The following is a 14944-nucleotide window of genomic DNA, read 5'->3' on the forward strand; positions in this document are numbered from 1 at the left end:
GTTTGTGGAAAACTTGTTTTCTCTTTGAGCTCAGTCCATAGAGACTTGGCTTGGTTCAAGTCAGTCCTATGGACCGAAGTATGGAAGGTGGACTGGGTGCTAGTTCACCTCCCGGGTGATCACTCCACTGGTCCTTTGTATGTGTGTGGTTGTATTTCAGGGTTAAAATGCATACTAAGAGTATCTCCAGTCCAAGGTTCCCTCTCCTCCCAGCTGCAGTGTTGGTGAAGGACTGATTGTTCCTTGGTAAAGAAGTCTATCTGCCCTCCACTGTAGCTGGGTGCCTGTCCCTGACTCACAACTAATTGGTGGATTACACTCAATGAATTCTGAAATGTTTTGAAAAAAAAATATCTCTAATGCATTCAAATTGGCTATATACTGACTGTATAAAAAACTGATGATACGCAGTACCAAGTGCTCAGTGTGACCCTGTAGCTTACAGGACTGATCTTGGCGTGAAATCCTGTATCGTAGCTGTGCAAGTTATCTGATTTAAATCCCTTCGTGTGACAGGAGCCCAACAACCTGAAGTCCAGGAACTCTTTCCGCTTCAACGGTTTGGTGCACAAGAACTGTAGGCGTGCAGCCAGCGGCTGATGGCAAGGGAGTCGTCGTCGTGCTGAAGAAGCGTGCAGGTAAATATTTGACGCTGGGAGAAAAACTTTACCTGATGTTCATGAGTTAAATGTTTGTTGTACAACCTGACAGCTGGTGGTAATCAGTCTGAGCAATAAGTCTGAAGGTTCTGTCAGGCAGGTTATCTTTCTTCAACAAGAGTTCAATCTGGGCCGACTGGACCCTCATCCAAGAGACTGCTTCATCGAGATGATAAACTGACCTGTAAATGCACTTTTAGGGGACAGCAGGAGACTTTTTATGCATTGCTTCTTGCACAAAAGTCAAGAAATCACATTGACAGTTTTAGTGTTGTGGTCATGTTCAGGAATTTAAGTTGTCAGCCCATTAAACCCACTGACCTGTAAGAACTGTGCTTCATGTTAGTCTTGGTGCAGGTATAAACGGGTCTACAGTTGGGATCATTTTTACGGTTTGATTTTGCATCTAACGTGGTTTGATCGGAATGTTTAATTTGTTTCCTAATCGCACAGGCCAGCACAAACCTGCCACCTCTTACGAGAAGATCACATCAACAAGAACTCCCGTGCCACCCTGAACAGCCTGAGGCACATTATTAGCAAGAACAAGTACAGGAAGGACCTGCGCATGGTGAGCTTTCATTTCAAACATCTGGAACATGCTTAAACACGTCGTTTATGATGATCTCTTTTCATCTGTATCTCACAATTAGTCTTAATTTGAGTCTTAATTTGAGTCTTAACTTATTCTCCAGGCTGCCTGCGTCGTGCCAGCGCCATTCTGAAGAGCCAGAAGCCTGTCGTGGTGAAGAAGAAGCGCACCAGGGCTGCCAAGACAGCATAAACCAATTAACATGAAAAACAATAAAACTTCTTATTTGGAAAAAGAACACCGTCGTCCTGAGTCTTAACTTGCTCCATGATCTTGATTTATATCTGTTTTGTAACATGCAGCGTTTGCCAATCCTGGTCTTGGTAATGACTCAGTTGCACCCAATATTTGTTTAATTACGGTGGAGTTATTAATTTTTCCTGGTAAGATTAGTCACCGCCTGCTCGATGTAGGATTTATTGAGGGTAAAAAAATAAGATACATACACAGAGAGACCTGAAGGAGTCATTCCCACCAGCACAACCTAATATAAGAAACATGAAACTTGTTTGAGCATATTAATATTGATGATTTTGTTGAGTTGCATTTGAGGCCTGTGCTCTAAACATCCCACAAGCTTATGACTTTGCTGTTGCACTCTGAAATAGGTCGGTAAGTGGAACTTAGTTTTACTGACCTGTTTATTTTCTGTGAAGTTTGTCGGCGCCTCTCTTAAAACCTCTGGAGGCTGCTGAAAGCTACGTATTTATTCAACGACTAACTTTTTTGTACTAATGTTTCTTTGTAGCTGTTAAACTCCTACAGGTTTTTTAAAATTCTATACACACAGCTGAAACACCTGGTTTCAGTCTGTCCTCGTGTGCACATTGTGCTACGCACACGGCAGAAATGAACTGCAGCTAATTAAATACCAGCAGGAAGTCGATCTGTATTGATTATCTGTTCACACTCGGCACATTGCTTCAGTTTTTATCCATATTTATGGACTTTTCTGTCATTAAACTGAACACTTCAGTTTGTTCACAGCATGTTTTAAGCACATTTACTTGCAGTAGGTTATACTGAAGCAAACGGCGGGGCCTCTTGTGCGTTTAGTCCCTCTGACCACTGATGTGGAAACATTGGATAGATTTTAAAGCAGCCCCACTGGCAGCTTTCCACTCATGGCTTTGGAAAGAAAGGACAAACTGTTGTTCACCTCCCCTTGGTTTAAGCTGATAAAAAAATTCAGTGAAGCGCATCTCTCTTTCACACCGGATTTGAACGTACCTCAGAGATATTTGTGTATGTGAAGATGTGATAGAAGACCGGTTACTGTGGGTTTGTGTAGTCCATTCGTTGTCATACATCGAGCGTGGACTCCGAGCCAGACCATTGATGCTTATTCTTGTATCATTATGAACTCCATTGCACGTTCTTCGCAGATGCTCTGACTCTGCTGCACTGCACTTGTATAATAGTGAGAGCTTTGAATTCTAAATCGGACTACGATTTGCTATTATGCAGTTGTTCCATACTTGTTTTTACGGTGTATCCGATTATACCTCCCACCTGTCTCTCCTTCCCCTTTTTTCCACATCTGTCACTCCCCCCCCCGTCTCGCTCTTCCCCTCTGATCGATCCTTATCCCCCTCTGACACACCACGCCGCCACTCCATTTGGAACTTTTCTTCACCCCCACATTTCCGGATGTCTACTGGACATTTTTCCTACTCAACACCTCGTTGTCTTTTATTCTTTTCTTTTTTCCTGACTTACACAACGTTCTTTGCATTCATGTCCCACTGTTGTAATGTATCTTGCGATAGACGCCTGCGCATCATACCCCCAGCTTGTCAAGGCACATATGCCATCCCCAGTACTCCATTCACCGCGACGTTTCTCTTCGCCCCCCCGTTCACCCCCTCTTCCCTTAGTTCACTCCTGTCCTACTCCTACCCAATCTCCCTCCTATAGGTGTCTTTTGTCTCATGTGCGCCGCCTCAATCGCTCCTCGCCATGCTCTCTTATCCCTTCCTCCACCATTCTCTGGGTCACGCATGTTATCTTCTCCACCGTCTCCCCTATGACGGCTTCCACCCATTGTGCTGCGCTCTGCACAGTCGTGCCGTGCACCCCGGCGTGCTGCGGGGGGCCCTCACCACAGTTCCCCAGTCCGGGGGCTCGCTCGTCGCACCCCCCCGGTTGTTCCGCATGGCGCTGGTGCATGCACACACCACCCCTTCCCCTTCCCGCTCCCTCCCACACCGCTTCTCCCCGGCCGCCCCGGACGGTGCACGCGACGCTTTATTGTCTCTTGCACCCCCGCCGCTTGTTTCTCCCTCTTCCACCACCTCCCCCGTTGTCCCTCGCGGCTTTTACATATCATCTATCTTTTTTCCCTTCGCTTTCCCCCTTTTAGTTTTTCCTTTATCCTTTTTCTCTCCAGCTGCTCTTTTGTTCCTTTTCTCGTTCCCTCTTTTGTTTGTCCTTCCACCCCTTTCTGTGTTGTTTGTCCTCCTCACCCCCCCCCGTCCCCCGTCGTCCTCCCGCCTATTTGACCTGCTCTCGCAGCTTTTGTTTGATCCCTTTCACATCTCCTCTTTGCACCCCCCCCTCCCCTTCTCTTTATTTCCACGTCCCTTCCCCCCTCCTCCTCACCCTCTCCCCTCATTGAATTGTATCGGCGCATGTTGCGACTGTCTGTGTTTTTGCAACATACCTAGGAATTGACGCTGCGGACATGACCGACTGGATCTTTTGATTCGGTCCGCACCCACCTGCGCACGCCGCGCCATGTGCCCCGCTCGTTCCGCCGAGTTACATTACCGTCAGTTTTTTTAGCTGTCCCCTACAGTTCTAAACACATGCGTTCTGCTGGGGCATTTAGTGTCGCATTCTCTACCGTCCTTCCATGCTCTCCTGTCGCTTGTTGTTGTTTTACTCTCCTCCCTTCCTCCCTTGCTGTCCTTTCTCTCTTACTACATCTCTTCAATCATCATGACCTAAGTGTGTATCTCGATGTGATGTGTCCTGTGTGTTAATGCAGATCTAGACTCATCATGCGCACCACGAATATGACTAAGCATTCCCGCGACGCCCAGCAATCTTGGAAAACTGTACATGGTGTAGAATACCCACGTTCGGTGTGACAGTTGGTGTATTCTGGAGTATGTGTCAGTGGCCCGCAAGATCCTGCTTGTTACCCTTAGGCCCCTTACCCAATTAGTGATATTCTCACGTGTCTAGTTGCTTTACATGTGCTAGCTAGTAGACCTCGATGCTGCGACCTGTACAGTGCAAGCATTTCATAGGATGTAGAACACGCACAGTGAGGGAGCTATTACTGGGAATTCCGATACGCCTATGATCTTGCCCCTAGATGGGATTATTCGCCACGTATGGATTTATATGGAAATGTTTGCTTTCAATTCAACTCGCGCCACTTCTTGACATATCTTACCGCCTACGAGCTCAGACTGATCCTCTTACATAACTGCCCTCTTTTAGAATACCCATAATATGTGTCAACCCTCCCCCCATCAAACTTAACAGCATTGTTTCTCCTGGCACCCTGCTTGTTTCCTCTTTTATCTTTGTTTCTCGACTCCCTTCTCCCCCCCCTCTGATCCTTGTTTTTTGATCTCTTTGGATTTCTTCGTTTCCCGGCAGCATTCAGTGCGGAGACTCATCTGCTGCTGGAACAGTTATTTTGTGGCACGGCACTCACGCTGTTCCCCTCCATGAAGAAACAACCCTCCTGCTGCCTGCTGCTGTTACCCTGTCCTCCTCTGTTGTTGACAAGCTAATGTAGGTTCCAACAAAGCTTCGACATCCACTGAAGCTGAGCCCACGTGTCCTGTCGCTCCGTTTCCAATACCACACGTAAAAGGCCCGTGTGGGGGGGGATAAATGTCAAACCTACTGTGTAGTAAAAATTAATGCGAGTAGTGAGTTTTCGGACCGGGTTAACAGAGAGTAGTCAGCCTTGCTCGTCCCTGTTCACAGCGATTTATTAGCGGACCAGGCTGGGTGAGTTGACCTCTCTGCCAATCGTGTTGGACGAATCACTCTGGGGAACTTTGATCCTGTGATGCTGGTGCATCGGCACAAGGGGAAGCTGTATTGAAACCTTTTTCACAGCAGCATTTTGTGTTTATCTACTATTTCATGAACTAAACGGTGCCTCTGCAAAAAGATCTTTTATAGCAGGTTTAAACGTGGTGACTCATCTATTCTTACTTCCATTGTTGGTTAGTAGCGAATTACGTTTTTAACCTGTATAGGTTTGTTCACGGAACACCTGTTCTTAGATAGGATAACTCGTATACACATCCAAGAGATCAGATATGTTAAAATAATAAACTCAAGATGTTGATCAAAACTGCTTACTTTTTACTTTTTTAAATTTAATTAAGACGACTCATTTCATGGTATAGAGCTTGAACGCCAACATTTTACTCGTTCCAGCAGGAAACTGACAAGTGAACTATAGAACAAGGATGATTTACTGTCTGCAATAATAACATTCTTACCGATTTTCGATAAGTCAAAAAGTCTGCTGAATGGAGGTTTATAATGTAAATATACTAGGTTTGTTTAGCTGAACTGTGTGTGCAACGACATGACTACAAATGGGAACACAACGGTGAGCCTCGATGTCGTTTAATCTTCAGATACTAGAATGCTGTTGGTGTCACGTTGACCAACTGAATGGAAAATGGACAAGAACAAATTGTTACAAGAACATGTGTTGCCAATAAGTTCTGGTCTCCACCAATCGTGAGGGAATGTGCAGCTCTTCAGGCGCTAATGCTCACTATGTTCACCAGCTTGTTCAATAACACGTGTCTGCTGTTTGGTTGCTCATTAGTTTTCTGAACTCGGAAACGAGGCTGTGAGAGAGCAAGTTTGTGGAAAACCAAAAACAATGAGCTAAGCGGTGATTATTCTTAAGTCCCACCCCTTTTTGCCTCCATTGGTTCCCAATCAACAGTTGCAGCAATAGCCTCAATCAGTACCTTTGGTCAACTTACTGCTTTCAAATATGTCACTTTTATCTTAACTATCTTCAAGGAACATTACTGCTGAGTCAATCGAGACACTGTTTGGCCTATACAAATATGGAGCAGGCAGCTTTAAACATGTTCCCTTGGGATACATTAATGTAATAAAAACGTACAAAACAGGCAGCAGTAGACGTCCAAACTTTGTTTATTTTCTCCCCACTATTTGAATGGTACAGCACATATAACAAAGTTATAAAATTAAAACTAAAGGTGGTCGGGTGAGATTTTTCTATCAGAGTGAAACACGAGAAGGAAAATTCACATGAAAACAAAAAAACAGGGGACAAAAAGTGTTTTAACACAAACTAAATAGTGAACAATCAAAAACACATTTTTAACCCGAACCTGCCATCGTTCTCCCGTGTTGTACAATAACTCCATATTTCATAATGCTACTTATTAATCTAAACTGGAATGATTGTGAAACTCACTGAGTTTTTGTGTGATCTACTTTTGGTTTCAATGCTGGTTGCATGATTCTGTGTGAGTATAACCATCCTGGACTCAGTCCGTCATCACTACGGGGGGGGTCGCACATACATAAAATGATCTATAGTCCATGCAGGAGTGTGTACGCATGTTTTTTCAAGCCTGTTAGATATATGGCTCTAGTCTATAATCAAGGTCGGTCCTCATCGCTCACAGGTGTTCTGTATGATGGCTCGTTGCGGGGGACCGGTCTCGGACGAGGGGGGGGGCTTGTTCGGGCAAGCAGGCGTACTCCTGCAGCAGACGCCCTCCACGTCCCCAGCGAAGAATTTCCCCGAGCTGATCTGTGTGACCCGGCACGAAGTTGCGATCAGGTCCCCTCCTTTGTAAACGAGCAGAGCAGGGCGATGCGCGCTTGTCTTGGAACAGTGCGTGGTGTGATGATGGCCGAGCTCGGTACGCTACAGGGAACTTGACCAGCGGGTATTCCGGAGGCCAGACAGAGCAGGCTGCCGCTCATGGCCTCGCAGCCCGGGCCGTCCGTCTCGTTAGATGTGGATCATGACCATGCGTGCTTTGTCCTCCTTGTCCAAAAGCCCCAGCCCAAGTCCTCGCCGCTGTGAGCTCGTAGACCTGCGCAAGCGCTTGCCGCGGCAGAGCTGGCGCCGCAATCTCTCGATGAGCTGTATGCGGTAATGCTGGAGGAGTCCTCGTCGTCCTCTTCATTCCCTGCAGCAATTGTTGTACTCTTGCATGGTCATCTGAGAACAACCACCAGGTGGTTAAGGTATAGTGTACATGACATCTAAAAAGCTCACTACTTAACACATTTCTTCTATTGTTTGTTTCAAGTTGTTAAAAACATATCAATCGGCTGTTTCTAGTTATATTAGAGTATTTCTGGGTCCTGTAAAGCATGTTGCCAGGCAACCAGCATGAGATGGCGGAAGTTTACTTGGGTACCAGCTCAGAAATAGGTCTGATACATAACCTCTCCTATTAAGTGTGTCATCATGTTTATTAATCCATAATTAGATCTCTTGCCTGTTTTTAGCCTTTTTCCACCAGCGTGTTTTATTAGCACCGTGGCACAGTTACAAGACGTCAATAGTTTTCACCCTCATGTGTACCGTGTGATTTTTGCCCCCCAGGCCTACTCATTGCCTTTCTATTGTCCTGGCAGCTTCTTTCTCTTCTCCTGTCTTTTTCCAGGTCGATGGTCGGAGCGGGCACGTCATCGGACAGCTTCTTCAATCACCTTTCCATCTCCCTCTTCTGCTCCTGTTTCCTGCTCCACCTCCAGGCTGCTTGTTACTTCCTCAGTCATTGATGAATACCTTTGGTCCTGAGAGAAAGGAACAATCACGTGAAGCATTGATCAGCGCAGCTCTTTGATACAAATCGATGCATTAGTAGCGTATGTGTTGTATCACCTGTGGTTGACAGCACTCCCGTCTGCGCTGTAGTTATGTCCGGCTCCTCTCTGTGTTCGCACCCCGGCTGGTCTTGTTCTCCCCCGTCCTCGTCCTCGTTGTAGCTGCCTTCGTCCTCGTTGCTGCTGTAGTAGTACTGCAAGCTTCTCTCCCCGTATCTTGTCATCCAAAGTCGTCATGACCTACAGCTCACTGTGGGCGATTAGGGCACAGAACCGCTCCTCACTCCTTGTGAAAATCTGTGGCACGGCAACAACAACCCGAACTTAAACACTAACAACCAAAAATACGTTTCGTTGGGTGATTTGCATATAATTCTGCATTGACATCCAGCCCTGGCGTCATCCGTGAAACCTCTTGTTTTCTCCGCACAGCTTATAAATCAATGGCATCATAATAATCCAACGTACTTCCACCCATCCAGCTGCTCATATGCTAGAATAAGAGGACATCCCCCACACTATACATAGCTTATAGATTTAAAGTGTTGTCAGTGTACACATTCTGGGCTGTGAGAGGCTCTTAAGACTGCAGTGAACCGTGTGTGTGAGCTGAGCCAAGACCAGATGGAGAGACTTCTTTGTCTGATTTCTTAGTGCTAAACCTAGGTGGACAAAAAAAACAATATTCTGTCTTATGTAAACCGTAGGGAGCGAAGGAAGAAGGCCTAAAGCCAAACACTCTAATGTGGAATCGTCCCTAAAGTATCCCTGCAGATAGGACAGACCGCTAGACTCTGGTGGGTTATTATTTGTCTAAAGAAGCCAGGAGAGACGTTAAAGAAATCCCATAGCGTAATTATCCAAATATCTTGGTTTATTAAGTAGGACACGGGCCGCGAATAGCATTGTGGCTAACTTCCTGTGACAGCCATTGTAAACATTACCCACCGACGTGAAGAGTGAAGGTTTACATTTACATCACTCAACGTCACTACAGCTGTAAACACAAACAAACCCCTTAAATCACTTACAAACGGCCTCACCTTTGTATATGATCAGCTGACGGCAGAGAGATACAACCAGCTCTGCTAATCTGCTTTGCTAGCTCCGACCCGCCCCTGCCACAGCGTGCTGCGTTTACGTGTCGCTGAATGTCTTAAATATGGAATTCGCACTCAAACACAGTCCCCATTCACCAATGAGTTGTTGCTGGAGACATACCACGATGGGGGGCCCGCCACAATATTAGAACCCGCTCCAATCTGGGATGAGTTGTTAGTGTATGAGAACTTTGGAAAGTACAAAGACTGCCCCCAAAATACGCACATTGCCCCCTTTTTTTTAGTTGGCTACCAAATAACTCGACCAATATCAAATCATCCAAGTAAAAAAAATGTGATATAATAGTTTATTCTGGCTTCCAAATTAGTATTTTTAAAGTCTAATTATTTTGTTATATGTATAATATTTTTTTTATGTAATATTTTTTTTTTATTTTATTTCATTTAAACCTTGCAGTTATTATTTAAGCGAGGTCACTCTAAGCTCTTCTCTTTGGTCGTCCCAAAATGGTGCTGGAATGCACCTACAACGGCTCCTAGAACAGCAACATCCCTTTTCACCTTTTAAAAAAACTTGTAAAAAACCTTTCTGTTTCGGAGGATTGCGGGATTCCCTGCCTACAAAACTAACAACTTACTCTGTGCTCCTTTACACCCTTGTCGTCAGTTTAGCTCACTCTGTAAGTATTTGGACGGTTTAACGTCTGTAACAGCAATTTAAGTGTTAGTATGTATGTAATATTGGCACTACTCTTGCAATCAATTATTTGTATCATCGGTCACTTTTTGCGAACTAGTTTCCCTCACTCTACGCGTGTTCACTCTCGCCTTGTTCTTAGTGTACAATTCACTTTTTTTTAAATACTTACATCTGCACACCCTTGTGTTCGATCCATTCTAAGGGCGAAGTGTTTTTAAATAAGAGAAATGTGAGAAAATTTAATGCCTGTCTGAGAGAAAAAGTGTATAAAGTGTGTGGTCGGGGTTTTACGGCCTTTAAACACATGTTACATGATTGAAAAAATTAAAACTGGGGGGTTGGTAGGTAGGGGGGGGTTCTAAGCGGCCCCCCCGTGTGTGGAGGCCTATATCCTCGCTGCAGCTGGCCCTGGATCGAATCCCGCATCGGAGCGGCTGTCACTCCCCCCTCTCTGCCCCTGTTCTTCCTGTCTTCTTCAGCTGTACTATCATTAAAGGCCCGCAATTTCTTTTTTTATTTAATTAAAAATAAAAGCTGATTACTTACTGATTCCTTACGAGGGACCACTGTATTTCTATCTCTACTTTACATTACAATTACTCTTTTATCCTATCTGCACTTTTATCCTCAGTACTCTGTGTGTTGATTGTTATTTCGTATGTAGGTTATTAGATATTCTGTCTGTTATTGTTTTTTTGCCTTTTCTACTTTTTTTTAATTCTGTGTGTTGCTACACTTTTCCTCTGTGCGTCTGGGACTTTTATGAGTGTACCTAAAGGCAACACCGATACATGGTTCCTCCCTCTGACGTAGGAAATGTGGGGGAAGATGCTGTAATTGACACATGCGCAGCTCCCAGCTTCACAAACTATGAGGGCCGTGTACGTCAAAAAACTATGCTTTATCCTTTTTTATGTGAAATATTACTACTCCCGTACTATTGTTATAAAAATTCTAGGGGGGGGGGGATTATACTGGGATCAAGTGTTTCTACTTCATATATATAGGGTGTGTCTCATGCACTCCCCTACTTTGGCCCTGTGATTTACTGAGGCTGGCAGGGAGAGAGAGAATTAGGTAAATCAGTAGGTACAGTTAGGAGCGGACAGCGAGGGGAGTACATTGTGATATGAATCAGAATGCTCATTACTGAGCGGCAAAACAGAATAAGGAGGCGAGAGAGGACGGGGGAGATAAAAAGGCAGAGCGCCGCGCGGAGCCGTGGCGCGGAACCCCGGGGGGGGGGGCACGGGGGAACCGCGCCGGCGGGGACAATGAAGAAGAAATGAATACGACGGAAACGGGGCGACGGGGAAGCCCAGGCTGCCGGAGGCAAGGGGGGAAGAAAGGCCCCAGAAGAACGAGACGGCGGTACGGGGCCACAGGGACATGAGAGGAACGCACACCACCGGCGAACGGCGGGGGGACGGGCAGGCAGGGGCGAAGGCGTAGCCGAGCGGCTAGGCGAAGCGAGCGAGCGAGCGAGCGAGCGATGCGAGCGAGCGAGCGAGGAGGAGCTGAGCTAGCTACCACCTCCCAGGAAGATCTAGGACGACGACGTAGCACGAGTACGGTGATCGTACGCCGAACGACCCCACACCCGCAAGCAGCAAAAACGTGAGGGGGAGAGCACGTGTCGACAAAAAAAGAAAAAGGAAACACCCCCCCCCCCCCCACAAAGTGCGGCACAGACAAAAACAAGCAACACCCCTCCGGCCCACCCCCAACACCCACAGCCCCCGACCCCAAATCTCCACCCCTGACCCTCCCATCCCACCAATCCCATGATGAAACAAAGCAACAACACTGAGGATAGCCATTCTTCGCCGAAGCACCCCCCCTCCTCCTCCAGGTGTTAGTAGTAGGAGGTATTATTTTAGTTATTTATTCAGTTAATAGTTATATATTGATGCAATCACATCGTTTACAATGAATTATTATTCTATATTTTATTACTGGACAGTGTTTTTTTTTAGTAGTGTTTCAGTCTTCAGGCACAAGATTAAACCGGAATAGATATTTATATCCTCGCTGCTCACGACAGAGATTTGACAAATGATGAAGGTTTTCCCATGAGCTGTGGAGTCCTGTGTGTTTTTTTCCGTGCCGTTTCAAAACCACCGTATGTTTCCACGCAAACATTGTTGTTTCTTTCGCAGCGCTTTCTTTTGTCTTCACGTAGGGATTTCTCTTTAAAACCCCATCTGATGTCTTGAGACGTATAGCTCATCGTCTTCTCTTTTGGTGACCTGCGTCCTCAGTGGTTACTCTTAAACGCCCACGTAAAGACACGTCTTGGTGTCTTGTTCGATAAAGTGATCATAGTGTGAGAAATACAGTGGTCCCTCGTTTATCGCGATAACCTGCGATAGAAGAAATCCACGAAGTAATCAGCTTTATTTTTTACAATTATTATACATGTTTTAAGGCCGTAAAACCCCTAACCACACACTTTTATACACTTTTCTCAGACAGGCATTAACATTTTCTCACATTTCTCTTATTTAAACATTTCTCCCTTAGGCCAATCAGGACGGCGAACACAAAAAGCATGCAAAATTACACTAAAAAATCCACAAGGCCGCGAAAGGTGAACCGTGTTATAGTGAGGGACAACTGTATCGCAAAGAAAGTGACCATGATACAAATATTATTGCAGGAGTAGTGACCATGATGTAAATATTACAAAAGTAAGTGACCATAATATAAATAACTGCAAGACACTAGTTAAGTCTGTGTACACCAACCTAAACTTGGTTACTAATAGATGATGGTTCCTTCAAGTGCTAAACTGCCTTGATGATGGTGTCATGGTTTGTTACATTAAATATGCCATTATGTGGTTGCATAGTTTGTGGAAAACTTGTTTTCTCTTTGAGCTCAGTCCATAGAGACTTGGCTTGGTTCAAGTCAGTCCTATGGACCGAAGTATGGAAGGTGGACTGGGTGCTAGTTCACCTCCCGGGTGATCACTCCACCATCTCTCTCCACTGGTCCTTTGTATGTGTGTGGTTGTATTTCAGGGTTAAAATGCATGCTAAGAAAGTATCTCCAGTCCAAGGTTCCCTCTCCTCCCAGCTGCAGTGTTGGTGAAGGACTGATTGTTCCTTGGTAAAGAAGTCTATCTGCCCTCCACTGTAGCTGGGTGCCTGTCCCTGACTCACAACTAATTGGTGGATTACACTCGATGAATTCTGAAATGTTTTTGGAAAATAAATCAAATGTATCTCCTTTCTAATTGGCAGCAGCTTTCAAAGGTCTGTTGGCTTTCCTACTAACAGCAAACTCTATATACTGCTGTAAAAACTGATGATACGCAGTACCAAGTGCTCAGTGTGCACCCTGTAGCTTACAGGACTGATCTTGGCCGTGAAATCCTGTTATGTTACTGTGAACAAGTTATCTGATTTAAATCCCTTCGTGTGACAGGAGCCCAACAACCTGAAGTCCAGGAACTCTTTCCGCTTCAACGGTTTGGTGCACAAGAAGACTGTAGGCGTGCAGCCAGCGGCTGATGGCAAGGGAGTCGTCGTCGTGCTGAAGAAGCGTGCAGGTAAATATTTGACGCTGGGATAAAAACTTTACCTGATGTTCATGAGTTAAAGGTTTGTTGTACAACCTGACAGCTGCTGGTAATCAGTCTCAGCAATAAGTCTGTGAAGGTTCTGTCAGGCAGGTTATCTTTCTTCAACAAGAGTTCAATCTGGGCCGACTGGACCCTCATCCAAGAGATAAATGATAAACTGACCTGTAAATGCACTTTTAGGGGACAGCAGGAGCTTTTTAGTGCATTTCTTCTTGCACAAAAGTCAAGAAATCACATTGACAGTTTTAGTGTTGTGGTCATGTTCAGGAATTTAAGTTGTCAGCCCATTAAACCCACTGACCTGTAAGAACTGTGCTTCATGTTAGTCTTGGTGCAGGTATAAACGGGTCTACAGTCTGGGATCATTTTTACGGTTTGATTTTGCATCTAACGTGGTTTGATCGGAATGTTTAATTTAGTTTCCTAATCGCACAGGCCAGCACAAACCTGCCACCTCTTACGAGAAGATCACCATCAACAAGAACTCCCGTGCCACCCTGAACAGCCTGAGGCACATTATTAGCAAGAACAAGTACAGGAAGGACCTGCGCATGGTGAGCTTTCATTTCAAACATCTGGAACATGCTTAACACGTCGTTTATGATGATCTCTTTTCATCTGTATCTCACAATTAGTCTTAATTTGAGTCTTAATTTGAGTCTTAATTTGTTTCTCCAGGCTGCCCTGCGTCGTGCCAGCGCCATTCTGAAGAGCCAGAAGCCTGTCGTGGTGAAGAAGAAGCGCACCAGGGCTGCCAAGACAGCATAAACCAATTAACATGAAAAACAAATAAAACTTCTTATTTGGAAAAAGACACCACGTCGTCCTGAGTCTTAACTTGCTCCATGATCTTGATTTATATCTGTTTTGTAACATGCAGCGTTTGCCAATCCTGGTCTGGTAATGACTCAGGTTGCACCCAATATTTGTTTAATTACGGTGGAGTTATTAATTTTTCCTGGTAAGATTAGTCACCGCCTGCTCGATGATGGATTTATTGAGGGTAAAAAAATAAGATACATACACAGAGAGACCTGAAGGAGTCATTCCCACCAGCACAACCTAATATAAGAACATGAAACTTGTTTGAGCATATTAATATTGATGATTTTGTTGACTTGCATTTGAGGCCTGTGCTCTAAACATCCCACAAGCTTATGACTTGCTGTTGCACTCTGAAATAGGTCGGTAAGTGGACACTTAGTTTTACTGACCTGTTTATTTTCTGTGAAGTTTGTCAGCGCCTCTCTTAAAAACCTCTGGAGGCTGCTCAAAGCTACGTACTTATTCAACGACTAACTTTTTTGTACTAATGTTTCTTTGTAGCTGTAAAAACTCCTACAGGTTTTTAAAATATCTATACACACAGACTGAAAACACCTGGTTTCAGTCTGTCCTTGTGTGCACATTGTGCTACGCACACCCCAGAAATGAACTGCAGCTAATTAAATACCAGCAGGAAGTCGATCTGTATTGATTATCTGTTCACACTCGGCACATTGCTTCAGTTTTTATCCATATTTATGGACTTTT

General features: G+C 45.0%; 1 protein-coding gene across 2 annotated transcripts in view; it reads left to right on the forward strand.

The window, feature by feature from the left end:
* rpl28 (ribosomal protein L28) overlaps positions 1–14227 on the forward strand; it is a 16063-nt gene extending 1836 nt beyond the window's left edge. For both annotated transcript variants that reach the window (XM_019278363.2, XM_019278364.1), the window contains exons 3-5: positions 13255–13378; positions 13847–13965; positions 14090–14227. In XM_019278363.2, coding sequence (XP_019133908.1) covers positions 13255–13378; positions 13847–13965; positions 14090–14179 — 333 coding nt within the window. In that variant the 3' untranslated portion in view covers positions 14180–14227. The remainder of the gene's footprint in view (positions 1–13254; positions 13379–13846; positions 13966–14089) is intronic.
* The last annotated feature ends 717 nt before the right edge of the window (positions 14228–14944 follow it).

Source organism: Larimichthys crocea, chromosome IX (genome assembly GCF_000972845.2).
Source record: "Larimichthys crocea isolate SSNF chromosome IX, L_crocea_2.0, whole genome shotgun sequence".
Taxonomy (NCBI): Eukaryota; Metazoa; Chordata; class Actinopteri; family Sciaenidae; genus Larimichthys; species Larimichthys crocea.